The sequence below is a fragment of the Capronia coronata genome (genome assembly GCF_000585585.1).
Source record: "Capronia coronata CBS 617.96 chromosome Unknown acBCG-supercont1.3, whole genome shotgun sequence".
Lineage (NCBI taxonomy): Eukaryota > Fungi > Ascomycota > Eurotiomycetes > Chaetothyriales > Herpotrichiellaceae > Capronia > Capronia coronata.
In genome coordinates this window covers 894,645-922,626 of record NW_006912895.1, presented here as the reverse complement: position 1 = coordinate 922,626, position 27,982 = coordinate 894,645, and the positions used below count along the sequence as shown (strand labels likewise).

Genomic DNA, 27,982 nt, shown 5'->3' with positions numbered 1-27,982 from the left:
TTTTTGCTGCATCACTTCCGTGCCCGTGCCCGTATCCGGTCCATGACTTCCAGCATCACCAGAATGAACACCAACCGATATAGTGCTGGCACAGATTCTCCACGTTAGTAGCTTGAAGAATCAGTCGGTCCACCTGTTCTGCAACGCCGAGCCCTCCGACGCCCGCCATGGTCGTCTCAGGCGCTGTACCAGCGATGGAAACCTGCTTGTTGAGGTCGGGGCCGATGCCGGGCACGTTGTTCATGGTGCCGCCATTGACGTTCATCAAAGCCTCAAGACCCAGGCCGTGCAGATCAGCGGCCAAGCGAGCGACGGTGGTTCCAGGAGCCGCGGGCTTGAAGTCGCGACCAGTCAGCTTCTCCTTGACGCGTGCAAGCACCTGCAGAGCACGGGCATTTTGCACTTCTTTTGCATCTTGCGCCGGAGGGTTGTTGTCCACCCCTTTCGCCGCATCCAGGATGCTGCCGCCGCCCATGGCCGGGTCGAGGATGCTACTGCGACGATGTCTGCGACCCGGTGGCGCACCCACATGGCTTTCCGATGTGGCGCCGATCATGGCCGCCGGGTTGTTGGTCGTCTCCATCGGGCTGCGCTCCAGTTCGGGATCTTGAGCTCCAGGCGCGTCGATGATACTCTGTCTACGTTCGGATCGGAAGTGTGGCCGAGGGGGAGATTCGCGCGTGTTGAGCCGCCAGTTAAGCAAGGGATCGTGAATAAATGCCTCCAGTACGGCCAGAACAGACTCCTTGTTCTCACGAATCACTCTCATGACGTTTTCACACGTGATTCTGAATGAGCCTTCGATATTGCTGACCTCCATGGCGAAGGTAAGCATTCGTGTAAGTCGGAATGGGACTCGTTCCGGATATTTCTCACGGTGCATGGCAACTTCAAAGCAGTCGCCGAAATCGATGTGGATGATCTTGCCAGTGATCCGATCGAGCATGAGATTTGAAGGATGGCGATCGCCCAGACCCAGGATATAGCCGACCATTGACATGACAGCCAACGAGCGGGTGTAGTTAGTTCGTCGATCCAACCAGGCCTCCGAACTCTTGGATTTGAGCCATAGCACACGGTACAGGTCTTTGCCCGTCGTGTTGTCCATTGCATATCCGAAGACTTCAACCTTTTGCATGAGCGTGAGATTGTCGTAATCGGGAGCCATCTGCAACATGATCCGGTGCTCAATGTTAAGCAAAATGCGGCGCGACTCTCGGTATTCCTTCACAAGATTGTGGAGAGTGTCAGAGTTGGGGACCCAACCCAACAAGCCAGAGTTCTGTGAGAGGGGGATGGCTGGGAAACGCTGGATGTTGAGATGACGTTTGAAGCTTTCGGTGTCGTTGTTGAGAAGCGTGTTGACGAGACCGAAGAGCTGCATCACCCGTTCGTCTTGACGAATATCTTCATGACCCTTTAGGACAAAGGCATATGATATACCATCCGACCCCTTCAGAGTCATCTTCCGTGGTCGCTGCTTGGACGGTATGACGGTGAGGACATGATCGAAGCTGATAATCCTGATGATTGGCTTGCCAGACTGGTAGGTGCCGGGAACAGCGAGGTCGAGGTCGTGCGCATCCTTCAAGCGTGGCGAGACATATTTGAGATCGAGGCTCATCAATTGGGGCAGTTGTCGAGCAATCTTACGGAAGACCGCATAGTACAAATCCCACGCTTGGTTGAGATCACCAATCTCCTTTGACCGACGGAATGCGTTGCAGAAGGCTCTAGCTTCGGCAAGATCGTGGCCAAATGCTTGGGCGAAAGATATCTCTCGCAGGGTTTCAGGGCCACGATCAAGGAGCTCATGTAGAGGAGCAAGCGTAGCAAGCATGCCCTCCACGTCGTGGTCGCCAAAGTAGAGCCGGGAAGCTTCCTCAAGACCTTCATGCCAAAGCTCATGCCACAGGACAGCCACCCGAATGAGTTCATGGCTGACGACATCAGCTTGCTCGACAAGTCTCGGACTATGCACTCTCATGCTGTCCATAATCTGAGTTGCAGAATTCGCACGACGCGCAACAGAGGATTTCATTGCCACGGTCAGAGGATATACGAGTGCTTGTGGGTGAGCCTTGCCGACTTCTGCCAGTAGCCGGTGCACAGCTGCCCGTACCCTCGTATTGGGCTGATTGATTCTGGCAATCAGTTGTGGAATCACTTCCAACCATGTGTCGATGCTGACCGACGCGAACCCTTCGGTGACGACTTGGTTGACCTCGGTATGGCCGCCATGTGCGAACCATAGCGTCAGCAATCGTAGTGTGTCTTGTAGAGAGCTTGTTTTGGACAGCGCAATCGATCTGAAGAAGCCTCCTATGGCTGGGACAACATGATTCTGGATCACTTGCTCGGGGATCGTGCGGACCTTCTCCTGGTCGGTATGTGACGCCATTGAAGTCACCACTTCGAAGTTGGCCAGGGCATAAGCATGCCACGCCTTATACCAAGATTCGTTGTACTGTGTGGCAGCGTGGTATGAGTTCAGGATGTCTTGCACAGCGTCTTGGGCTTGCGGACTGGTCCAGTCACCTCTGAGGAGGTAAGACTGCCATTCTCCTTGCCGCAAATAGCACTTGGCCAGAAGCTTTGCGCATCTGTCCAGCTCTTCATGTTTCCGCCTCTGAGCGATTGTGTCATGACCGTTCATGTCAAGCCCGTTCATACCATTCATCCTCTCCGTATGCATGCTGCCAGTGGCCACAACAGCATTGGCCTGCTGGAAATCATCGGCAAGACGCATCGTGAATTCACGGAGATACGACAACGCTTGCTGTTGGTTTCCCGTCGCCCAGTTGAACTTGAGGCGAGCATACGCCACGGGAGGTGGTGCTGCACCCGCACCAGCAGCAAGATCACTAACGCCTCCAAGAGAAGCCAGAGATCTTTCGGCCAGCCCGATGCGGTCCGACTTGCGACACAGGTTGGCAAATTTGATCCAGATGTCGGGATTGTCGGTTGGGGTCAGCACCAGCGCTCGAACCTTGAGCATTCGCTGCCATACCTCCACATTGGCCTGACAGCCCAGCAGTCTCTTGTTCCATAACATCTTCAGGGAATTCTGCTTCTGCGGCAGGCCCTCGCTTTGCTTGTACACGATGATTTCCTCTAGCTCGGCAAGCATCTGTGTTCGGACCACCACACTATAAGCTCGATTGTAGGACTCGCCAATCGTAGCAGTAATCTCGGAATTGACACCGTCCCGCGCGCGGACAATGAAATTGTGAGCTTCGCCGAAGTTGTTGCGTTGGATGGCGAGAATGGCGCCAAAGAACGCTCGATCAGGCGAGCTTTCCTTCATAACGCTGATGTAGTTGTCCATTAGATCCCATTCACCACGGCCCCATGCCGCAGCTGCAGCCAGAGCGGACATGTTCTTCCGGTTTTCTTGCGTCGCACTGTTCCAGTGTTCTTGAGCAATTTCCGACAGCATCTTCCATTCACCCAAGGCGTGCAGACAGCGCATCTTGCCCATGACAATGTCAAAATTGTCCGGTTCGATTTTCTCACGTTTCTGGTATGCGGCCAATGCTTCTTCCCATCGCTGCAGTTTCTCGAACCACGCCTCTTTGAGCTCAACTTCGCCAAAGACTTGCGCTCTACGCAAAATACCAATGGCTGCGTCTGACTGCTGCAGCTGGTTGTTGATGCTGATCAGAGCCTCAACACTTTGACTGTTCTGGTCCTGTTCAAACTCGAGCTCCTTGTAGTGCAATGCTTTGGCAAATGCATGGCACTTGGCAGCAAATCTTCCTAGTGTCCGGATATCAATTGGCAGCGATTTGTCATCGTGCTCCATGAATTCGGCCAGGTTGAGCAGTGTCTGTAGAATGTCAGGGGGGATATTCGTGGATGTGAGGGCTTTCTCGATTGATCGGATAAGCTCTTCCTGATACTGATCGTAAAGTTCTGTCCAACACGAGACGAATGCGGAATTGAACAAGTCTTTCGCTAACGGCTGATAGACGGTAGCGAGACTTGCGCATGCGCGCAAAGCATGTGACGGAGACTCCTTGAGGAGTTCAACGCTGAACCTCCTCATCCATTCCTGCCAGTCCTCCTTGGTCGACTTCTGAGAAGTGTCCCAAGCACTCTTGAGATGCTGTTGGTTGACTGGGAGTCGCATGGACGTTATATTCGAGTACGAAGTGTCCTCAGCAGGTATGCCATATTGCTCTTCAGGGTAGAAATCAACTGGCAGTGCCTTGCCCGTCTTGAAATTTTCAACCAGCTTCTGAAACCGTTCCGAGTTGATCTGGCCAGCCTTGGTAGCTCTCTCGACAAGAGGCAGATAGTGTGCGAAATCTTGTCCGAGGTGGTATATGAGGGCGCAGACGCAGTCCAGAGCCGCGGCCTTCAGTGAACGCTCCTGAGAGTTTGTGACGACCTTCTCCGGTGAGGCCAATATCTTCGCCAGGGGATGGATCATGAGCGAGGCAAAGTCGGTCACGTTGGCAGTCCTGGACAGTTTCCCCAGAGTATCTATGGCAGCCCGCCGAGCATTCGGAGGAGCAGCTGGGTTTTCGAAGATGCCAACAATTGCGGGGACGATCATATGCATGTATTCCTCGCCGCTGGATCCGAACACCAGGAAGGTTTGAAGGATCCGAATGGAAGCTTCTCTTCTTAGGTCTGAATCATTCTCGATCACGGCAAGCATGAGCGGCAAGAGACCTGCCAGGTATCTGCGGAATTCTCCCTCCAGGGACTTGGAGATGGCCTCGATCAATGACAAAATGGTCGATTGAACCTGTCTCGATGTGTTCCAGAACTCTCTAATTACCTCGATGATTTCGGGCAGGAAAGCTCGGATGTGCTGGCGCACAATGTTGACAAGGACCGCAAGTTGGTTGAAGTAAGACTCCAAGCGCGTTGGATGGGAGCTGCGAATAACGCTGAGGAAGCCTGGGATGATCTGGCCTAAGAAGGGTACACATTTCATGCCAATGGTTTTGAAGATGGTCACGACAGCGTCGATAACAGCGCTGTGGTACTGGACTAGCGTATGGTCCGCGAGAATTGTTTGCATCAAGGTGTTGATGACGACCGTCGGGTAGTACTCCTCGTTCGAGGGCGTCAAGCCTTGCATGATCAAGGCAACATCTGAGACAGGCTGGGCCTCAGTCAAGCTCTGCTTTTCTGCGACTGATTCGCTTAGTTGCTGATACTTGTAGGGATCGAGAGCGCCCAAAACGCCGACCAATTTGATTGCATCGGTCCGCAGCTTTTCATGAGCCTCAGTCTTGATCGCGTTGATGAGAATACCGAGCAATTCCGGATAATCCAAATACGGATCTATCACGTATTGAGAGTTGACGGCAAGGGAAGCCAGGGTTTTCATGGCTGCCTCGCGCTTGTCGTGTGACCCAAGATCTTGTAGAGCCTCGATGATGATCGGCATCAGTTCGGGGATATGCTTGACCATAGCTTCGCCACCCACTGATGTTAAGTCTCCAAGAGCCTCGATTGTTGTCGAGGCCACACCCGGATTAGGGTCCGTGGCTTTTGGCAAGAGGGCCGAGACCATGGCCTCCACATACGTCTTCACCAGAGAAGTTGCGTTCGAAACGAACAGGCTAATCAGCCGGGCACTTTCTTCCTTCTGTTTTGCAGTATTGGAGTAACCTAGCCCAGTAAGCAGGTTGACCAGGAGCTTCCGCAGAGGTGGGAACACATAGGCAGGATTGACAGTCGTCAGTCTCCCGATGATCTCAATTGCTGCTTCACGGACGGCGAAAACCTCGTCGTTAACGGCCAAGAACAGACATCTGATGTTCTCTGGTCTCGCCAAGTGCTTGTCGAACTTCTTGTCCAGAGCCCGCAGGACCGTCATCCGGATATCAGGGTCGGGGTCACCAACAGCCACCGTCAACAGCTTGTCAACAACCTCACTGACAACTTGTATGGCATTGTTGCTGGTCTGGTGCAAGATCGGATCCTGCATGAACAGCTGACAACACGTCAGGGCGGCTGCGCGTCGGATCTCCGGGTTATCATGTGTAGCGTAGCGGATAGTGACGTCCCGCACGAACTCATTGAGGATATGACCGGAGAAATCAAACTTCCCGAGAGTCACAAGGGCAAGAGTGATTTCAGAGTCCTTGTGCTCGGCAGGAAAACCACCATAGTCCTTAGCAAATGATGGAAGTGGGGGTGTTGCGTTGGTAGGGCATCCCAGAGGTCGATAAGGAGAGCGGACCAGGATCAGACTGAGCAGATCCAATAACTTGTCTTGTATTGTGGATCGGATCGGTGGTATGTTGTGTGCCATGTCTTCCAGAGCGACTTCCATTGGCTCAGTAAGGCCGCAGGCGAAGATCGGATCGAGGAGGGCCTCCATGTACTTGCTGAGAGTCTGTCCCACTGCACCAGCAAGCATGCTGATGCACTTGAACATTGGACCTTCATCCACGGCAGCCCTGTTCTTGGTCTTCGCACTCAGCGATTCTCGGATGTAGAGGATGATTCCATCGAGGTATTGCGCGATGGCACTCCCAACAGCCTTGGCTATCTGGCCAATAGCCAGAAATGCTTGGTTGCGCTCCTTCTCGCGTTTGAGCTGCGCTTGAAGATAGATCATGAACTTGTGCAGGTAATTGTTGATGAACTCGAGCGGCGCGTATTCGGCAAGCACAGGAATGATCTGGACGATTTGCGTTCGGATCCTTGGGTCACGATGGTCCTTGAGCCGCAAAACAATCTCGCACGTATTCCGGTAGAAGTCATGCATAAACATGTTTCCCTGTTGGAGCAGTTCCATCAAAATCAGGAGTGAACCCAGCGTTTCGTCGACCGTCGTGTTTGGCCGAAACCCTTCTAAAGCCTTGGAGTATATCTTCGCAAACCAGTGAGCCTGGAACTGAGGATCTCTGGCAACCATGACCCCAAAGCACGCACTGACAGCCTCGGCAGATGCCTTTCGTATCAGATCTTTTGGGTCCCGCAGAGCGTGCCAAATCAACTCGAAGATCTGGGGGATGAAGCCGTAGACCAGAGTAGGGGAATTCCTTGCCATCTCGCGGATCAGCAGCACCGCGGCGAGTTTGCGACTTTCCTGTTTGCTGTCCGGTTGAAGCCATTCGAACGCAGATGTCATTTCAGCCTCGACCAATTCCGCGGTATAGGCCCCTCCCGGCCGCGCCAGATGGCCCAATGCCCGACTGGCGGCATCCAAAACCGTGTAGTCATTGCTCTTCAATGCCGCGCGCAGGTAGTTGGAGTATTTCGAGGCCTTCTGCGCCGCATCGACTGCTTCACAATCGATCAAGCGGTCTAGAGCCAGGATTCCGCCCACTTTATCATTTGCATCCGGAGCCTGGACGATGAGGTTACTGATGCGATGGGTGACTCGATCGTAGAATGCACTGAATCGTTCAGGAGGCCATTCTGGGGGAACATTTGTGTCAGCAGTGGTACGGATGAAGTCGCTAGGGCAGTCTCACCTCTCGACAGCAGGGTGATGAGGTCCCGCAGCTCGGTGGCAGCCTTGTTCTTGATTTCGTCGTTCTTGCTGCGTAGTTCGACGAAGATGCGTTCACTTGGGTCTGGACCCTGACCTTGCAACGCCATCATGCAAGACCATGGTCCTCACACAAGTCCCCAAGCGCGGAATCAAGGGTTGGAGGTGTGGAGGATGTGCTGAAAGAGTTGCCGCGCCTCATACACTGGCAGGGAAATGCGGGAAATGCTGCGTATGGACTTTTGAGGTGGAGGTTGGTGTCTGCGGTTGAACTGCCACTACTGCACAGTACTCCGCATTAGCGCTAGTACCTACTAGTCCGGCTACGGCGTGGAATTCGGACTTGGAGGGCGCTATATGACGTCGCCCAATAAATGGAATGTAGAGAGGAGCATTGGGACATATAATGCAAGTATAGGCGTAAGACGGTAAACAGAACATGCCTTAAGCTGAACTGCAGTTAATCCTTCATCATTGTTCAAACTCGCTTGTGTGCACGCTGACCCGAACCCGTACCATCACAGAACCACATCGAGGCTATCTTATTCCAGCCCCTGTGTCCAACTTAGACCAAGATCGCTAACCATGCTCAATTCTGCAGATCAAAGACCACCCGGCCCTGCAGCGCGTTCTGTCTCATCAGCTCAAACAGCTCAGTCGCATTTTCCAATTTCTCCAGCCTCAAGCGCGTCTTGACAACTCCTCTACAGCAGCAGTCAGCTAAGTGGACAATTGCGGAGGGATTCTCGGGACAGGCATCCCGCAATGGCCCTGCCCGGTCTGCTTACCTTGCAGCCATGTCCAGGAGTTGTATAGCCTCGAGCCTGTTTCCGACCGAGCTCCCCACCATCCGGCCAGAACTCAAGATTACCCTGGTCGGTGTGGCATTGGGGATCGGGACCTCTTCGCCTTCGGGAATGCCCACGCAGACGACGGTCCCGCCGATTCTGATGAAGTTCAATGCTTGGGCGTAAGCAGCATTGCTAGCCGTACAGACGACAACGGCTGAGGCGCCTCTTCCCCCCGTCACTCTCTTCACATCGTCCGCCAGGCTGGCGGTGCTGTCTCCACCATATTTGGAGACGTCGAAGAACTCTTCAGCGCCGCATTCGCGAGAAAACTGCTCTTTGTCGCCCATATCTATCCCCATCATGCGGAATCCCATCCCTTTCCCGCCGATTTGAAGCGCCAGGTGACCCAATCCTGTTCGAGCCGTGGCATACGAAATTAGCTTCCGGAACTGAGCCATTTGTTACAGGTGACCTTGAAAGCCAGGGACAGTTGTGTTGCATTGCATCATCGAGACTAAACCACTGGGAGATGTCATGGGGACTTACCACCACCGGATCCGGGGATAACCACCCAGTCACCAGGCTCACAGCCCGTCTTCCTCAGAGCCGCATAGACAGTCAACCCAGCGCAGAGTAACGGCGCGGCCATCTCACTCGGCACCGCATCAGGAATGGGCGTGACATAATGTGCCGGTGCAATGGCGTATTGCTGGAAAGTTCCAGGATAGAGATACCTGGACAGTCATCCAGTGAGTAAGCGTGCTTCCAAATCGTCGTTATCACCGTCTTCACTGAGTCCACGACACCACACTCACCCCGAGACCTTTCCCGTTTCGCACCAAGAATCCAGACCCGCCAAACACAAGACACAGTTGCCACAGGTATACGCCATCCACTTGATCCCAACGCGACTCCCCAGTTTCAGATTCGAGATCTCGGCAGCGCCAGGCCCAAAAGCCACGATCTCACCCACGCCCTCGTGGCCACCAATCTGCCCCTTGGGCGTCGGCGCCATATGGTGCCACTGGTTTGTCATCACAGACATGTCGCTGGCACACATGCCGGAATGAGTGAGCTTGACCAACAATTCGCCCACGCCGGGTGTGAGGGTGTCGACATATTCCACCTTTGTCGAGATATGGCCAGGGTTGTCATAGACGAGAGCCTTGTGTTGTGTTGGTGTGGTAGTCGAGTCCGACATATCTCTCGCGTCGACGTTGGAGTATTGATCTACCTGTGGAGAAGGATGTCTGAAGGTATTGATTGACAGTCTAGCAAGTCCAGCGGCGGCTGTCCTCAGCAGCAACCAACAAGCCAATGTCTCTCCGGCAATGGTCGAAGTAAATGACCGGCGAATGATTCAACGACTGCAGGAAATATCCTTAACGTCTCAGGCCGGCCTGCTGGAATGACAATCCAACAGTCTAGAGGTTATCGGCTTATTGTCGAAGCAACCTTCAAAACCACCGGACAACTTAGAGAGCAGTAATTAGATCCCACCGAATAAGTGAACCAATATACATGCACCTGGCGAATACATACACCTGGCGACCTCCTCCCAAGTCTTGACCGGCGTGCAGTTAGGACATAGTTGTATTCAGGATGATCTTGCAAACAGATACAGATATCTCAAGTCTCCAATCGATCTGTTTTCCGACGACCTCAAACTTGAACAGCAGTTATCACATCCACTAAAGGTGTGTGCAGCGGGATATGTATTTATATATATATATATATAAATATACATTCTACACAACACACAGTACACCAATAGCCTTCATCAGCCATGCTATCGAAACGAGGTAGAGAAGCTATCCTTCCTACCCACTACTCCTAGTGGACTCTATGAAACAGGCATTTTGATAAGAAGACCCCTCGAACTCCATCCAATCTTGCGCAATTGCCGTTGTTTGGTCCGTCGCTGTTACAGTACGACGGAGTTGCACGCCCCCGGGCCAAGGAGGCCACCACCTACCTGTATGCCACGCTCACAAGTGACACGACGCGGGACACAAGAAACTAAGATACCACTACGTACTGCTTACTACGGAGGTAGGAGTACCTTATTCCCCGCCAGTAGGTACATGATAGCCAAATCGGGAAGGAGATGTCTAGATCCGGTTAGTGTAAGCCTTGTCCCGGCCACACCCACGATCGCGGTACTCGGTTATATCAGATACATAGGTATATCAGATAGGTGTGGGCTACTGAATAGGTAAGTGTGAAGCTTCCGTCCGCTCGTGGTCTGTAGAACAACATTGTCTGTTCGGTCAGGTACATACCACACTAGCAGTGAGTGAGAGATGCAGAGTCGGCTTTGACCGTGGCAACCCGTGCCATGCCATCCATGCCATGACTGAGCTGTCTGTGGTTTGTGGTTCTCTTCTTTAGGTACTTGTCCTGGAGGACTCCTTGAAACCCCACGTAGGAAAATGAGAGCCAAGGACATTCCGTCCGCTTCCTCATGCGACCCAGCATCGACCATGACCGAAGTCGATCAACCCTGCAATGCCTCACTCTCAATTCCTCTCTGCTGAAGTGCGTCAAGCACCGCAGCAATGAGAAAAGGGTAGTGGCAGCAGCAAAAGACAGGCTCCAGGAAAACACCGCACATAGCTTGATTACTCAAGCCGAGGTTTGGATATTCCGAAGCCCACCTTTTGCTACTAAGGTTGAGGATCTCCGTTGTGCAGAGCGTGCGGAGTTGAAGGAGAAACATGCCTAGGTACATCTCTTGCGCATTCCAAATCTTCCAGCTTGGAACTTCTCGCACCGTCCGCTGCCACAGAGCGTCACAAGGAGGGATCCAACGACGACGGGATCTCGCACTCTGGGAGTTTGCGGTCAATTAGTGAAAACCAAAAGGTTGAGCAGCAGAGGCATTCGGCGTTGCAAGTAGGGAGCTTGGAATATGTCAGTGCAATCAATATTGAAGCCCCCAGATTAGTAGCAAGGATTTTACGTAACCATGAGGTTGCCTAAGGCATTGTCAGCTTGACTTGAACTCAACGTGGGTGAGGAAGCCAGCGAATTAATTTCCTCCACCTGTGAAGGAATCGACGCGGCTTCCAGGAGCCCATCGCCGAACGTCGATCTCGAAGTCTTCGGTGTTCAAGTGCAATTGTTCAACGGAGGGAGCTCTGAATTTTGTTTGCCTGTTCATAATCTCATGTGAAGTAAGCAGACGAAGAGGTCCGGTTGGCTCTGGAAGGAGCAGTCGCTCAATAGTCATAGCTAGCCCGCACGGTGTTTGTTCGTTTGATTCGTGACCATTTCTCATACAATAACCATCATTTCGCCTTCGCCTTCTGCATGGCAGCTTCCCTTGCTTGGAGGTCCCGTTCCATGGCGTCCTGAGAGGTATAACCTCCTAGTCTGACTGCTTCGGGTTTGGTGATGGTTCGGCGGATCAACGGCGCCAGGTCAGGTCTCAATCGCTTCAGACGATTTGCTCGTTTTTCACTCTTGTTGGCCTTCTTGGTTCGCGGTGCTGAGTTCTCTTCAGAGGTACTGGAGTCACTATTCTTCATCTACAAGTTGTCAAGCTGTGGCGATATTGCAGCAGCCAATGTCAACGTACCTTCGTATCGGTCTTCTCCTTTGTAGCAACGGATGGCTTGGTCTTTTGCTTCTTGGAGGGACCCGCGACTGTCGTAGGCTCACCTTTGACGGTGGCGATGGGGCGTGGGGGCAGATTAGAACCATCAGAGGGCGGTATGAGTGAACCAGCCGGAGAGAGGTTGAACATTATCTGTCTCTGGGTCTCATACATGGTGAAATTGCCGCCGATGAGACATTCCAACAAGCTTTGGGCCCGTCCCTGGCTACTTTGGTCTCCATAGGATTCGAGTCGGCTTAAGAGAGTCTGATGAGCTAGGGAAAAGCAATTGATGATATCGTCGATCAACCGAGTGCCGCCTGAAATATTGTTGTCCGGGCGATTCGGATCAACAATAGTCAATCGACCATCTTTATCTCTGAAGGCGGTAGGCATATAAGTCCTCTGCGTAGGCATGTTAGTGCATTCAAATGAATGAGGAAGCGAAATACCTTGTCGACATATCCAGGCGGTTCCAGTCGGATGATCACTGAGTCTTTGTCGAAGACATTGCCATATAGATTAAAGAATTCTAACAGGACTTCGCCGAGGTTCATTCGTTGTTTTATGGGCGGCATATGCTGAAGGAGGCTTGTCACGAGACATATTGTCGAAAACCCGCCCAAGCCGCCCGTAGCCACATCATTCAGTCCTCGAATCATGAGAAACTGCTTGATAATGGCCACAATAACTGGCATCGCAGGATATTCTTTCTTCCACTTCTGAAATGTGTCGATAGCAACAATGCCAGAATCGTTGTCGAAGGACAGATCCACCTTGAGACCACTGACTCTATCAACGAACTTGATAATGGGCACCTTTGCGCCGCTAATAACGACAATTGAATTGGGCTTTGCAATCTGGTTCATCCGAAGGTGTCTGGAAAAATGCGGCAAAACTCTTCGGCCATCTTCACGTGTTGGCAATCGTCCAGGTCTGTAGTTACTTGTGAGGTAGACAAGGTCCATGTCGGCTGTCGGTAGATAAAGCCCAGCGGCATAAGATCCAAAAGCCTTGAGTTCGCCTTTCATGCATTTGGCGAAACTCTCACCGAGGCGCCGGAAGACACTGGCGCGAACTTGCTGCTCAAAGTCCTTCGGCTTAACCCAATCATAGAAGTCGATGATCTCCTTGTGTAAGCTGGAATAGTCAGCTCACAAATCGAATTCAAGGAACTGGAGAAACTTACGCGATGCCAGGAATATCAGTACCATAAGACTCGGTCAACCAGGGTGCCAAAGCTATGCCTTCAACCACTGCCCACCGCTTTTGCACCCTCGAGTCTCCATAAATTTTGTTGTGTGAGGATTGTCTAGGCGGTTGACTGCCAATGGTCTGTCCCCTCTTTCGTTTTCCAAGAACCTTGCCTTCAGTGGCCGAACCCTCCTCTCTCGACGATTGCACACCCATGGCTCCGTCCAACTGTGGAGGAGTAGATGAGGCTGCTGGTGGTGCAGCGTCTTCAGCATCTGATCCCTCCCTACTAAAGGAAATGAAGTCATCGGCGCTAGAGGCAGTCTGGCTGCGAGAGGAGTCAATACGCGCCTTCCGAATAAGTTTTAGCACGTCGGTGTGCTTCGCAGTCGACTCTCCTGCCGTGAGCGGAGGCAGGGACGTGTAAGGATCTGGATTTGACCATTTAGGCACGGTCGCGACTGCCGCAGTGTCAGGCTCAATTACTCGAGCACGCTTTGTATCTCTCTCCGGCTCCTCATCATCGGACAGAGCCATCGCCTCCTCATCACTGTCAGTCAACTCCTCGAGGTTGCGGAATTTAGAGTCTGCGTGGGGATCTAAAAACGAAGCATTCTCGACTTCTTCATGCCTCAGACGAAATAGTGGTCGCTCGGCTGCGGTCCTGGGTGGGGGAGGTCTGCGGAACCGATCTCTGCGCGTTGCCTCATGTCGCGCATTGAAGTTTCTCGGGCGCCGTCGGTCGGCGCTATCATTCCGGGTATCGTGATCGCGATTGCCCTGGAAGTGATACATTCCGTTGCTTGAATTGTTTCCCGGCCACGGCGAAGAGGCATTATCGTCGCGATGGACAGGGCGATAGGAGTCGAATTCATTGTGCGTGCGACGGCTGTCGCCGCCCGGCCGATACGAATCCATCAGTCCAGGCAAGCAATACTAAGCGTGATATCTTCAAAAGAAGAGTACGCCGCGTGGGACTGAACCTGGAACTGAATTGCAGTAGAATGTCGATGAGCAGTTCCAGTCGAACTTGAAGACGGAATCAAAAAATTGACCCGCGCAGCGCAGGACTAGTCCGTATCGGGAAAGATAGCCGATCACTCGTTGAGCCAGATCCTAGCAAATCTGTTCTTCAACGCATGAATGTGAGATCCTTCTGAACGCAGCAATAGTATAGAAGAAGTGGTGCTAATAGTTGATGTCAAATCCATCCGGAGGGGAAGTAATTACTCTCAGAGCCCGTCAGCTTCTGCTCGGGTGAAGCTATCCCGATCACGCTATATCATTATGGCCATTCATCCTTCTCTTCCAGCTTGGTTCTTACCCAAACGCGATGCCTCCGATGCTGGTATCTGCCTCAAGACTGATCGAGGCAGTTCATATAGATACCGGCGGCTTCGTCTCCAATGCTAAATCGCCCACAAGACCTGCCACAGCAGCCAAGCTCCTCTCAGCCTTCCATCCTGATCCTACTTAGCCCTCTTTGTAGATCACCAACCAGTGCTTGGTCTAGCGCGTCCTCCATGAAGCTGACCCTTTCGGTCCACCATTGGAGCCATCTTTCTGCCCTCGAACCCTCTTCCGCACGCAACAAGCCCACACTCACATCCACCAGCCCGGGTCGCGTCCGGCAGTGCCAGAAGACTGTAGCACCGCACGTGCCGCAGAAGCTGCGGAAGCAGTTCTTAGAACTCTCTATTTCCTTCAGCGATCCCATCTCGTAATCTAGTTGTTTGCCATCAGCCTGCAGAATATTGGCCCTGGGGATGAAAGCCCAGGTCTGAATTGGGAATCCAGATCCAAGTCTGCAAGACCTGCATGCACAAGTGCCGGCGAGATATTTCGAGTTGTCCGCCCGAAGCCACCACTTTGCATCTGTTGGGTTTTCCGAGCTTGACGAATGATATGGGACAAGTAGGTCAGGATAGTTTGAGGAACATGCCTCTGATGCAGCATTGGGGGGAGTAATTCGGAAGGCCACCCCTCCGCAGTGGCAGCTTGCATCAAGCTCGCCTCTTTGCTCTGTGGCCGATGCGCCCAGAGCACCCGACCGCTCGAATAATTCTCGACGAAAATTGATGGCGTTTTCAGTGGACGCTCCGCAAGACGCCTGTATGAAGAGAGGGACCGAGTGGTCATGGAGATCAGCTAAACAGAGTGCAAGTCCGCCGTCTTTGGTGTCGCCCACGAACTCGTGCTGCATGATCTTCTCCAGGCTAAGGCAAGAAACTTGCTCACGGCCCACGACCTGATCGATCACCCCTGAGCAGACAGACCAAGAGTCGTCTTTGGTGACATTGACAAACATGTGTGATCCGCATGTTGGACAAAAATACCTGGTCACTTTCGTGGAAGAGCGATATCCGGTCAACTCAATAACAGTTTTTGGTTGGGATGGAAGGGGTAGGCAGGAGAAATACAGCACGCCGCTTGAATATCGGCAGGTGTTGCAAGAGCATGGAGTCACAGGAACTGGGAGCTGGGAGACCAAACGCAACGTCTCGATGGTATTTCCACACAAACAAGTGACGCGAACGGTGGCCATATTCCTTGAGCGGCCCTGGCACAGCCCTGGGCCACAGACGAGTGTTCAAGAACGCAAATACTTGGCTCCAGTCTCAGGTGTCCAGGACAGGCTTGATAGAAGAGGGTCCCGTAAGAGGAGAGCGTGCAGGTGCAGTGGAAGAGGGGGGTTCATCGGGCAGGATAGGTTACCGAGAGGTTCAGACAACGCAGGATGCAGAACATGGCGGACTGACACTCGCGTCTCTTGACCTTTGCAAGTGAGTGACTGCCGGAATGCATGGATGACAGGGCAAACAAGGTCAAGCCAAGTAGGAAGAGACCTTTGAAACCGACGCAGCTGTATCTACCTAGCATACGAGCTGCGCAGATCGAGTAGACCGAATACTAGTAGTATGTAGTAGGGAGAAGAAGCAGGTATGAATGGCTAGATGGAGTGAGGAGGAGGAGGGGCGCATGGCAGGGGCGCAGGTGCGCAGGTCCGTCGGGTCTGTGGCCTGAGTCGCTGCCAACTCGCGACTAACAGACTAACACCGACTGGGCACCTGATTATCCCCTTCAAGCTCGCGCACTGGCTGGCATTATTGTAGGGATCCTTAGGACTAACTGCAGCGGTCAATCCAGCTGCGCTCCGGCCCCGTCGATAAAAACGTGCTCACTTCCATTCTCCTGTTCTGTTTCTTCTCCTTTCACAATCAGCAACAAGAAATCGCACTACTCTCCGCATTTCGCAACACACGCAGTCAAGCCTTCGCACAAACAACACTTAATTCAGCACACAAGCACTCTCGACCAGTACAAGATGGGTATGCCGCTGCCGATATAGATATCAATGGGCACTTCCGGCGGCTGACTTCAAGTTCCAGGTCCTTGCAGTTGTAGCTGTGGTCCTAACTGTGAGCCCTCTTCCTCACTTGCCCGAGAAGAAGGTAGCTGATCTTTTTTCACCAGGCTCCTGCCCAGCCGGCAAATGCACATGCGTACGTGGAGAGCCGGGAGACCTCCTCCGATGACTCGATACTAACATTGGCGCCCCAGAAATAAACGCCTTTCCTACCATTGGTGCTTCCTGCGACACTCTCTATCTTGCAAAACATACCTGTCAATGGTGCAAAAGAAACCGATGCTACCACTCGACTACTCGGGATGAGGTGAAGATGGACACTCATTGAAAAACTCCGATGGACAACACGTGCTGGCAGAGTGGAAAAGCGCATGATCACATAGCTTCCTAGCTTTCACAGAAAAGAAAATGAATCCATGAAACGAGCAATCACTGAAGAGACCCTCCATTGCGCCACCTAATTTGACCCTATAGATCATGCATAGAAACCCGCCAAATCGCGCTTCGCAAATCAGGAAGCCTTGGTGTTGATGGATACAGGTAGGTACTAGTAAGTTGTGTTCTCATCCAGCTCCTGATTATGTGTGGACTTCGAGTTGTTTGTGCTGGACGCAGCAACAATCAAGGGCCGCGGGGTTGCTTTGCTTATCGGCTTATCGATTGTCGGTCTGTGATACAATACGCGTGCCGATTGGCTCATTTCCTCCTTACGAGGCTCTACGCACCACTGAGCATTAACCTGACCATCTTTCGGTGTCGATCGAATCAATTGCAGTGCGACACTGAAGATCACCGGCGTGATGCCAGAAAACCCGTCCCTCTCCTCTCGAGTCCGAGGCTCCTTCGTCGGCCTCGCAGTCTGCGACGCATTAGGAGGGCCTGTCGAATTCAAGAAGCGTGGTGAATTCCCCAAGGTGACTACCATGTTACCGAATGAGAGTTGTGGCATCGGGCCGGGCTATTTCACAGACGACACATCAATGGCGTTATGCCTCGCTCACTCCTTGGTCGACTGCCACGGGAGGTCCAACCTGGTCGACCAGGTTCGAAGGTACATTGACTGGTGGAAGAAAGGGTATATGTCATCCACCGGCACTTCGTTCGGCATCGGAGTGTCCACAGCCAGCACACTGGAGCAATGGTCGAGCGAGCTCGAAGCAAGATACAACCAACTGCAAGCCGACTCGATGGAGGCACAGGAAGCGGTTCGTGCCATTCAGAAGAATATCAGGGACGCCTTTTTGGAAGAGAAGTTCTGCGGAAACGGCAGCTTGATGAGAGTGCTGCCAGCTGCACTTGTTGCCCGGAGCGAGCCAGAAGCTGTCGAACTCGCGCGAGAAAGTTCATTGCCTACCCACCCTCACCTGCGATGTGTGCATGCATGCATGATCTACGCTAGTCTGGTCTACCAAGCTCTCAACGGGGCCACCAAGTCCGAACTGGCCGTCAGCCTGGGCGAGACCATGAACGATGCATCAGGCAACATCTCCGATTACCCTTTGGAACCGGCCCTCAAGCAACGTCTCGAAAGGTACCGGACACTGGGCGATTGGGAGGCGACAGCGTCGGAAGATATTCGTAGCACGGGCTATGTCGTCGACAGTCTGGAGGCGTCTCTCTGGTCTTTCTTCAAGACAGATGGTTTCGAAGACGGCGCCATACTTGCAGTCAACTTGGGCGACGATGCGGACACTGTGGGTGCAATCTATGGAGGACTCGCTGGAGCATTCTACGGCGTTGATGCAATCCCTGACCGATGGCGACAAGATTTGCAGAGAATGGATCTGGTTGACGAGGCTGTGGAGAAAATCCTCGCATTCAGAACTCATACTGTGTAAATGCAGCCTTGTTAGTAGGTACCTAGTAAGACACGACGCTGCCCGTGCTCTTGGTGCAGCAATGCAATGAATCTACGTCATCAGCGTTTGCTAAAGACATTCCCCATCTTCGAGTTCTATTTCCCCCGCATTCTCTTCCCTGCAGCGTGAACGAGGCGGCGCATGAACAGGCCACGCTTTAGTACTACGTACCTACCTACGTAACTATTTATTGGATAACACTATACTGCCACAAAATACATACCATACACCTTAACCATCAAGTCGACCTAAACCCCTCCGACACAGTCGCACTTTCATCTAACAAAATTTGACCGAAAAGTGAACAACTACAAAATGTCAAATCGTCAAAACACCGCCTCGTCTTCATCATCATATTTCTCCTCAAGCTTCACCCAGTCCAGCTCGTCTGCCTCCAATTTCAATTCCAATTCCTCATCTTCGTCCAACAACCCACCAGCCACGACGCACCGATACACAGAGACCCAGACCGCAACCGGCAACGACCGCGACGGAACCACGATCCGCCGCACCCAAGAAGAATCCGGTCGTCCTGCAATCCACGAAGAGACGCATATTCCTCCAACCCAGAGTGGTGGTGGTGGGAGGGTATATGTCTTGGAAACGAGAACTGGGTCCGGAACGGGATGGGCAGCAGGGTCGGGATCCGCGTTTGCCGAACTAGAAGAAGATGATGACGATGAAGGGCAAAGCACGGGACACGGACGGAGGAGGATCGAAGATGTCACGGACGACAAAGAGGACGCTGATCTTGATGCGGAAGGGCAGGCCGAGAGGGATAGATTATATGAGGAGAGGATGGAGGATGAGTATGCGAAGCGGGAGGGAGGGGCGTGAGATACTAGTAGAAGAACCATTTACATTTATTATATCAATGAAATGCCATGCAATGCAATGTGGTCCAACGTTGGGTGTACCTGATTGTGGCATTGAGGCAGTACGTATGGATATCTCGGCAATCAAGCATAGACGGATGTTCTCTCGTCTCTTTCTTTACTTCTCTACATCTTCATATTGACACGATTCTTCACCTTGCGAGGACAATGCGGAAGGAGTTGAACCTGATATAATGACGATGATATTACCAGTAAGACTGTCCCATCCATGGCGGTGTATCATTTAACCGGTTTCTTATCATATAGGTCTTGTCCAAGTATGGCGCTTAGTTGCTTCGATCGCAGGCGAGGGACGAAGCAGGGCATGGAGGTAGTTACACTTCCTGCATCTGCCCAACACTCCCACAATCAGATCTGCAGCTCCTCAAGAGCCCCGACAGTGCCGACCTTCAATCCACCTGCTGGACTCATCAAAAGATCGAATCTCTTCGTGCAGATCCAGGTTGAAGCATACATGTTCACACTAGAGGACAAAAAAGGTCAGTGGGCACTTGGTCTCGCTCTCCGGGCAATTGATGTAGTGTTTGCTGTCTCATGCAACGTACCGATCAATACACTTCCCAGAATCTCTTCTGCCGACGCATTTGGCCTCGAACCCATTCTTCTCGAAAATCTGCGTGTACCAAGGACGCAGCGCTGCCGATCGGAAGAGGACGCGCCCGCCGACTTTGAGTACTTTGTTCAGGGCGACGATCTGCTCATGCGCCACCGTCTCGCCGGGGTTAAACCAGTCCATGGAGTCCATGAGCTATGTGTGTGTGTGTCAAACATTAGCTTGTCCGTCCCGAATGAGTCACACGGCGCATGGGTGTCAAGAACACTAACAATGGCAATGGTCAACGTTGACGGGCTGATCCGTGCGATTACTTCCATAATCTCGTCGGTGTGGATGCGTAACCCGTCAAACGTGTCAGGCTTTGACAGAGTCGCATGGGCTTTGACTCCGAGATACCGCGGGTGACATCTGGTTGCCGTGGTTAGCAAGTTGAAGCACGTCTCCGTCGATAGACAAGTCAACAGAGGGTAGAGGAGCCAACTTACTTCCTCGAATATCTTCCTTGGAGGCAGAGGTAGTAGAAGTAATTGTCCCGACTGATCTGTGTTGTCTCGACCACCGGATCCAAAGTGTCAACGACGTACTGCCAGATGGCTTCGCCGCATCTCGACTTGGGAAGTTCCGTCCGCTGGGAATAGTCCTCCAGGATGAGTGCATGTTGTGCAGGAGGAACACCGGCGGCCTTCCATGCCCACCATTCTGTTGACACCACTGCACGATGAAGGGGCCAGCTCAGCAGGATCTTCCTGATACTCGGCCAGAGTTCTTTCTGCTCATTCAGGGTTTCCACTCGACACATTGTATGTACCTTGGCCATCAGACCAAACGCCTTGAAGAGTCGGCGAATGAGTCTGATTGCGTGCCTCGAACCACCGCTTTGGTAAAGTCCGCCCGGTGAGCCGAAGACGTGAGCACTGTGGAGCCAGTACTGAAATGCTTGACTGGACATGTGAGGACTCAACTTAGAAAGAAGGAGGTTGCGAAAGTCAGGATGCTGCCCTTCGCCAAACATTTGCCAGACATCGCTATATGGCAATGCTGTGAATGCCGCCACCTTCAGCTCAAGGAGATGATTCTGGTTGGGATTGAGGTCAACTGCATGGATTCGTCGGGGCTTTTCGAGGAGGTAGTCGAGGATGTTGTCTCCAGCACTGGTGATGGTGAGAATGACGTCGTCTTTATTGATGTTTAGAATTTGGCGGTCGACTTTGGGATCCTCCCAGTTGAAGGCATAAATGTATTCGTCACCGAACTGTTGATGCTTGCTAAGAAGATCATTGTAGTGTATTCTCCAGTGATGTTGTTGGTAGAAGGCCGCAGGAAGAGGTAGGTCGGAACTGAGGTTGACAATAGCTGACTCGTATGATTTCGACCGAGGAACATTATGCTGAGCATCCTGCGCCCGTTGCTCCTGGAATCTGGTGGGCGACAAGTAGGGAGACTCGGTAAGAGCAGCATCAAGTTTCGCAAGAACATCCTCGCCTTGCTCTGCAAAGATATCGGCGTCGCGTCTGCACCCGACGAAGATGTAATACGGAATACTGTAATGGATAAAATTAGAACATGATGAACAATAGGAACACCTCCCTAGCTTTTGCCGCTGCAGGTAGGTTGTGCAATGGTAAAGGCTCTTGATGTGGGCTGAGTGATTGCTGGGTGGACCGAAAGAGTGTGCATATAACTTGACTTCTTGAGAATGACCATGACTTACCCGCCCAGAAGATAATTCCGCTCGCTGGCCGAGAGAATGGTGCCAAAGCGATACTCGATGTAGTCTCGCCGACCGCCGTCAAGATTGACTCGATCAGCATCGAACCATGTCCGCCAGAACATCCGCCCAAACCAGTTGACATGGCGATTGAAAGTTCCACCCACGTAATTTCTTGAAGAGACGTCGACAATGCTTTGGACGTAGAAGTCACAAATTCCAATCAAGCCACTCGGAGACAGGAAGCTTGAAACCATGTCGACCACGCTATAGAAGTCGGGAATCATTGACAAACTGTAGCTCATGGTGATCAAATCGGCCGACGAGGGAGTACATGCGATTTCCCGGGCATCCTGACACAGCACAGTGACATTCTTCCAGCCATGCACGCGGATCCGTTCGTTCGCGACTTCGCACAAGGAGGTGGACAAATCGACGAGGAAAACGTGCTCAAAGAACGTCTCAATGCCCACCAACCTGTCCATGACCTCGATGTTGTGACCAGTCCCGCCGCCTATATCGTACCAGACCGGCTTGCGGCCTCTGTTGGAGAGAGCCCTCGACTGTAGCTTTGCGGCAATAATCGCCAACATATCTTCTCTGCCCTGGAGGAGACGTTTTCTCGTGGCATCATATACACTTGCCTGGAACGAATGAGTCGACGAAAGAAAGAAATTTGTAGACCTACCTGAGTGGAGTAGAAGTTTTCTAAAGCTGACTGTTGGCCCCCGTCACTTCTTCTTCCATGAGGTTTGAGCATGCACGCATATGCAAACAGCACGTAGGGATGTGCAGTGATTTTCTTGATGCTGGATGACCCGCTAACTCTGTATAAAACGGCGCAGAAGACAGCCACGAGGACAAAGGAAGCCATTCCTAGTAGCCCGACCCCGAGTTGAAAGTCACTGCGACGTTGCCATTCTGCGAAACTCGAGCTGGCCATCGTTGCGCGTCGAGCACAGAGCATGCTGGGGACGAGAAAGAAAAGGGAGTTTTGCGGTGGACTGGTTCATTCTTTCCTCACTTTAAGAATAGTCTACCAAAAATAGACGCGTCTCGAGGAACACCATACTTGGATGGGGTTTCAACGAATCAAGGCCATGGCTTCAGCCATATGCCAGATTGAGTGGCGAGATCGACAAGCTCGAAGGTGAGAGACAGAGGATCAATGAGCAAGCAAGAGCAGCATCGTGCGCCTATGCAGCTCGGAAGTCACTGCGCTGAGTGATAAAATGGCGTTCGAGCAACCATGGTTGAGACGGCGGAGCATTCCAGATGCGAAGTAGGCCAATAGGCGATGGGAATCCGGCCATGCGACGTCTGGATTTGGCTGCGAGACTTCCCCTGTCGTGCCAGTCACAGCTACTTGATCTCGAACAACATGAGGCCTCTAGCACACGTGCTGCTGTCTCCGTTTCAACACGACCAAGCAGCCCATTATCCTACCAGCTAGGCTTTCGAGAGTCATCTCAGGAGAAGGTCGTCGCATCCACTGCCAGTGCACATCATTCATCGCTTCTCGGGTCACCTTCCAATCGCGCCAGCAACTCACGTGCAAGGTCACGTGCAAGGTCAGCCTCGCGGGCGTGTTCGCGCCTGGAGGTGGCATCGTCAGGTTCGCCCGCGAGATCTGAGAAAACTTGCTGCTCCGGGTCTCGTTGGTCATCACTTATATAGTCATGTAGATCTGCAGTCCACAGTGCAACCATGGCCCGGAGTCGAATCAGTTCAGGCTCGTCCATGTATGGCAGGGTCGCCATGCAAGTATCCATTCTGATTGCGATCTCATTAGCTTGTTCAAGTTCCCTCACCTTGGCTCGAGCATGGGAATACGTTCTATCAATGCGCGGGGAACGCGCGGATGCGTCGAGATTCTCGTCTTCTTGACGCAGGTCTGAGGGAGCGGCATTGTTCTCTGCGTGGGTAACGTAGATCCATAGATTGAACATCGCGAGGTAGAAATCCACAGCATTAACGGACGTTGGCCAAGATTTATGATAGGGATGCTTGATGATAAGCCTCTCATAAAATCGTTTAGCATTTTCGAACCCTTCGCGAGTGAATGGCAGCGTTGCTTGTGGAATATCACCCGCCGCTTCTCTTGAACAACCTTGCCGTAACAAGACCTCTGCAGCAATGCCCGTATAGCCGTGATTGCGGGTGGCGGCGTTGCGCCTGACACTGTCTTCCCGGAACATCAAGCCAAGGGCTCTTGATGCCCTGGTGAATTCTTCTGTTAGCAGACTTCGATGCACTATGGCCGTCAGTGCAGCAAGATGTTGGAGGTGCAAACTCCTTGAAACATTGTCAACGCTTGCAGAACCACTGGTAGCCGAATCGTCGGTACCAGGCAGTTCGTCAACCGTCCAACTTATCGTCGAAGCTCTTCCAGCGTGAGGAAACGGCAACGGCGGAGGAGGCTGATCCAGCGGCTGGCCAGCAACACGTCGTTGTAACCTCTCCAGAGGAGATACGACAGCAGTGTATTCAAGTTCAATGTTGCTCTTGACTTGGTTCTGTGATGCGTCGTGTCCCTGCTCTTGCATTCCATCTTGTGTTGCTTGCAACCTTTTTCGCTTTTTCCTGGCGGATTGCAGTTGTGCGTCGAGGCCAGCAGTACGCTGGGTACCGAGAGCCAAAGAGAATATTGTAGGCATCGATGGCAACTAATGCCCTTTTCCTCCGCTGAGCATGGGCAGGTCGAGCGGTGGAATCGTTGGTCGCATGCGCAGGACGCTCGGGTAGGGGAAATCTCAGCAAAAGCCAAGGTGATATCATCGAAGCTGCACCACTTTGGCACGGTATACACGCAGAGTAGACTGTGATGGCGGCGAGGGTGGAACCGATGGAACAATCAATGGTTATGGAAGAAGGGCGTGACTATTGGTTGTTGCTGGCTTGTTTCGGCAGCAATGTCCATGGGCTTAGGAGGCATTTGAGCAATCAGGCGGCCGTCGCTGCAATATTACCTTTAGGTACTAGTAGTAGTAATATATAAATTGTTGGCAGGCTTGTGTCCGTGCTTGCAAGTAGCATCTTGGGGTCCGGGGGCCGCTTTGTCATTTCAGCCTTTCACCTCCAACAGAAACAGAACAGCACATACTCTACTACAGGACCCTTCCTCTTACCTAACCGACTGCAACTTCACCATAACTCTTCAACTTCAGGTGACGGCCGTACTTCTTATGATTCACTCTGAATTGCTTCGTCAATAGCATTCTACTGCCTACATATTGCAGTGAAGTCTACACGCGTGCTGGCACCCGCCTTCATCTTCGAACCGCCTCGATGGTTCGGCCTACTTTCTGACATCAAAACACCTCGCCCGTTCATGCCGACCTTGTCCATCCCTCACCCTTACCCTCAGCCTCGAAATCATCTTCCTCTCACCATACGATTGCCATCGGGTCCTTCCTGGCGGGTCGACTACGAAGCTATTCTGCCCGAATCTTCTCGATCATGACACCGTATCAGCCTGCCTATTGACCAGCCAGCGAACCTCCGATGAGATGGGAAACACACCTTCTGTACCCCATGCGCCGGGCGATGACGGACAGCTGGAAGAACTGGGACGTACACGGACCGGCACACAGAGACAACGCAGCGATATTGCTGACGACGGGAGGAGTTCGCGGCTAGGGAGAAGAAATACTCAGTCGTTGAGGATGGCTGGGCAAAGAGCAAGCTCTCTTTATGATAACTTCCGACGACATAGATCTGCAGAGTCAATAAATTCGCGACCGAATGCGGGACATCCGGCGATCTCTGCTGATGATGTTGGCTACGAGCAAGAACATAGGCCTCTGGTCGATCAAGGAGATGTTGAGATGTTGGACACAAGCCTGACGCCACCCACGCCCCAGCCTGCTTTTCGAAGAAGAACAGCAATGTCACGACTCGGATCGCGACTGCTGCCTGAATCCGTTGCTCGAGGCATATTAAACAGTGGGTTCGAGTCATCGCAGGAAGGTCGTGCGCCACGAAATGAGAATTTGGAAGGCTCACGCCCATCTATCTACGAGAGGCCACCAAACTCAGATTCCAACAGTCGAATATCGCTCACTGGCTCTATCAGAAGACGAGGCGAATATCGTTCCAATCTCAGACGGCGCGCAATCCGAGGACCCTTCCCCGTCCCACAAGGTACCCAGGGATCTTTCGACTCCACTACCTCACGGGGTGAATCTTCCGACGGTATTCGACATTTGTCACCTCCTATCATGAGCTCGATTCGTCAAAGAAACCGATTTAGTCGGATCCGCAGCTCGGCTTCTATCTCCTCCAGGATTTCTAGTCTATTTGGACAATCCACAGAGCAATTCGACATAGAGCGAGCGGCTCACGAGACTCCTACAGAGTCAGCGAGAGATGCTCTTGCCAATTATTCCGATCATTCACTTCCCTCACTCGGGTCCGTCGACCGCCAGCATGACCATGATGAAGCTCCACATGAATTGGATGCAGTCGAACCAGAAGCTCGAACACTCCTATCTGGGACACGGGCTACTTCAGGCATGAGCACTATCCGACGTTTTCAGCCTGGTCTGCGCTCACGTTCGACCCGTCTTATCCGACGTGGCGAACACCCGCCGCTATCCCAGGTCTTGCAACTTGCGGCAGCGGCCATTGCAGCCCAGCTTTCCGGTCATACCACGCCGGGCCGTTCTGGGGCACGTCATCAAGGTGGTGACACCTTCGATGGCAGTATCCAGAATTTCGTTCAAACGCTACAAGATGCGGCGACTGCTCAGGCTGGAGAAAACATCGATATGAATGCAGCCGATGGTGACCTTCCACCAGTCAATTTCATGAGAGTATTCCAGTTTCCCAACGACGAGAATGGCTCCCCTATCGCATCCCAGGCACAATCCAGAGATGCGGATCAGATGGATTTGGACTCTATTGCAGGACCCGGTGAGAGTGACCGGTCAGTGACATTGGTCTTGGTCGGGGTCCGATCTCTGCCCCACGGCCATGACAGTCCTGGCGGAGAAAGCGGTGCATTGGGTCCAAGTCTTGACACCCTCTTGAGCCTACCCTTCTTGCCGCCGGCAAATGTTATGCGCAATGGCAGCTCCGGGGCATTGTTTCGCCGGTCTGACGGAAGAGCACGGTCTAGCCCTCGAAGACACTCCATGACTAACTTCAGCTTTCCCGCACAATACGAGACCCAGAGGCATCAACGCACGAGAACACAGGGAAGTCGATCGTCCAACAACTTGGATCCGAATATACCCGCCACCCCCGAGGCGGGCGGCGCGTCCCATCTGCTTTCGGAAAGTCCACCAGGGCCTCATCCTCCTCCATCCACCCCCGCCGACATTAGGAGCGGCCAAGCGACTCCGATACGGCGACCATCATCGGCATCAGCCGTGCAGAATCCAAATCTCCCAGACCTTGTGGAGGACCGTTCTCAACAAGATCTGGAGACTTCTACACCACCTGAACCTTCCTTCAGCGCCGCTCGGCAGAGGAGGCGAAGCGACTCGGAATTTGCTCGTCGTCCAGAACTCGGATCAGGTGCAGCACGGCGGAATGGCGTCGTGGAGCCCGATCATCCTCCGGCAGTAGTGGGACGCAGCTGGTTGATCTATGTTGTCGGCACAAACGTCTCACCAGATCATCCCGCCTTTACAATGCCCAGCTTGTTTACCGACAATCCCTCATACGAGGACATGCAGATGTTGTCCACACTACTTGGACCAGTCAAGCCTCCGGTGGCCACACAGGAGGATGTGACGTCCGCTGGTGGGCTCTTCCGCTTGAAGATCCAGGGCACCGGCTACCTTGGAGAGGCACTCTCCGATGAAGACACCTCCACGATTGAGGTCAGTGCGGGAGAGCGATGCCTTATCTGCTTGTCAGACTATGCTGAACTGGAGGAAGTACGGCGCCTGGACAAGTGCCAGCATTTGTATCACCGCGATTGCATTGACGAGGTTTGTGTGCTTCTTGGTATCCCGCCGAACAATACTGACTTTTCTCTAGTGGCTGACAACCGGCCGGAATAGCTGTCCCATGTGTCGCGGCCAAGGTGTGCCGGAGAAATCCAATGCTTCAAGTGTCAATACTAGTACTCCACCGCCAACCACGGCATGATTGATACTGCACGGGTCAGTCTTCTGGGTTCAGCAACACCCTCTCTTGGGCGTCCCTCCTGACGCTCATGACACTTTACGAATTCCCTTCCCGCATATTCCGGAAAGGCTTTACAGGCTATCGATTTGGCGCTGGTTGGGTAGCCATGGCTCTGTTTTTAATGAGGTGCATAATTGATTGAGGCGTGCACCAGGGAGAGGACTATTCGGCCGGGCGGATGCTGGTTGTCTTTCGTCCGACCTAGGAATGGAAGCTATGGACGGATCTGGGATGCCCCGGATCAGGCAACGAATTTGTTTGTGTCTTTACATACCCCAGTGCTAGTGCTTGGAAACGGGATTGATTGAGGCGATTATCTTGCAATTGGGTTGTATGTATGAGCTTCATGGTGCTCAGGTCGTGGCATCCTAGACGTTTGTGGAGGTAGGGAATCCCCTGCTTGGAGATAA

General features: G+C 52.6%; 9 protein-coding genes across 9 annotated transcripts; 3 read left to right on the top strand and 6 right to left on the bottom strand.

Annotated features, from left to right (window-relative positions):
- Positions 1–55: 55 nt before the first annotated feature.
- Positions 56–7,575, bottom strand: A1O1_03630 (FKBP12-rapamycin complex-associated protein; the record flags this gene model as incomplete). Its single annotated transcript, XM_007724531.1, has 2 exons — positions 56–7,392; positions 7,449–7,575. The coding sequence occupies 2 exons, from the start codon at positions 7,573–7,575 to the stop codon at positions 56–58; spliced, it is 7,464 nt and encodes a 2,487-aa protein (XP_007722721.1).
- A 479-nt stretch (positions 7,576–8,054) lies between these two features.
- Positions 8,055–9,457, bottom strand: A1O1_03629 (alcohol dehydrogenase; the record flags this gene model as incomplete). Its single annotated transcript, XM_007724530.1, has 4 exons — positions 8,055–8,169; positions 8,254–8,668; positions 8,803–8,990; positions 9,072–9,457. The coding sequence occupies 4 exons, from the start codon at positions 9,455–9,457 to the stop codon at positions 8,055–8,057; spliced, it is 1,104 nt and encodes a 367-aa protein (XP_007722720.1).
- A 2,089-nt stretch (positions 9,458–11,546) lies between these two features.
- A1O1_03628 (uncharacterized protein) lies at positions 11,547–13,843 on the bottom strand (the record flags this gene model as incomplete). Its single annotated transcript, XM_007724529.1, has 4 exons — positions 11,547–11,786; positions 11,837–12,259; positions 12,307–12,994; positions 13,044–13,843. 4 exons carry the CDS (start codon positions 13,841–13,843, stop codon positions 11,547–11,549), a joined length of 2,151 nt encoding a protein of 716 aa, XP_007722719.1.
- Positions 13,844–14,498: 655 nt separating this feature from the next.
- Positions 14,499–15,356, bottom strand: A1O1_03627 (uncharacterized protein; the record flags this gene model as incomplete). The annotated part of the gene is made up of 1 exon (XM_007724528.1): positions 14,499–15,356. One exon carries the CDS (start codon positions 15,354–15,356, stop codon positions 14,499–14,501), a length of 858 nt encoding a protein of 285 aa, XP_007722718.1.
- Positions 15,357–17,215: 1,859 nt separating this feature from the next.
- A1O1_03626 (uncharacterized protein) lies at positions 17,216–18,253 on the top strand (the record flags this gene model as incomplete). The annotated part of the gene is made up of 1 exon (XM_007724527.1): positions 17,216–18,253. The coding sequence occupies one exon, from the start codon at positions 17,216–17,218 to the stop codon at positions 18,251–18,253; it is 1,038 nt and encodes a 345-aa protein (XP_007722717.1).
- Positions 18,254–18,589: 336 nt separating this feature from the next.
- Positions 18,590–19,111, top strand: A1O1_03625 (uncharacterized protein; the record flags this gene model as incomplete). The annotated part of the gene is made up of 1 exon (XM_007724526.1): positions 18,590–19,111. The coding sequence occupies one exon, from the start codon at positions 18,590–18,592 to the stop codon at positions 19,109–19,111; it is 522 nt and encodes a 173-aa protein (XP_007722716.1).
- A 407-nt stretch (positions 19,112–19,518) lies between these two features.
- Positions 19,519–22,377, bottom strand: A1O1_03624 (uncharacterized protein; the record flags this gene model as incomplete). The annotated part of the gene is made up of 6 exons (XM_007724525.1): positions 19,519–19,633; positions 19,716–19,918; positions 19,996–20,134; positions 20,212–21,267; positions 21,438–22,078; positions 22,123–22,377. The coding sequence occupies 6 exons, from the start codon at positions 22,375–22,377 to the stop codon at positions 19,519–19,521; spliced, it is 2,409 nt and encodes an 802-aa protein (XP_007722715.1).
- Positions 22,378–22,939: 562 nt separating this feature from the next.
- A1O1_03623 (uncharacterized protein) lies at positions 22,940–24,091 on the bottom strand (the record flags this gene model as incomplete). The annotated part of the gene is made up of 1 exon (XM_007724524.1): positions 22,940–24,091. The coding sequence occupies one exon, from the start codon at positions 24,089–24,091 to the stop codon at positions 22,940–22,942; it is 1,152 nt and encodes a 383-aa protein (XP_007722714.1).
- A 1,230-nt stretch (positions 24,092–25,321) lies between these two features.
- On the top strand, positions 25,322–27,533 carry A1O1_03622 (uncharacterized protein; the record flags this gene model as incomplete). The annotated part of the gene is made up of 2 exons (XM_007724523.1): positions 25,322–27,373; positions 27,423–27,533. The coding sequence occupies 2 exons, from the start codon at positions 25,322–25,324 to the stop codon at positions 27,531–27,533; spliced, it is 2,163 nt and encodes a 720-aa protein (XP_007722713.1).
- Between the last annotated feature and the right edge of the window lie 449 nt (positions 27,534–27,982).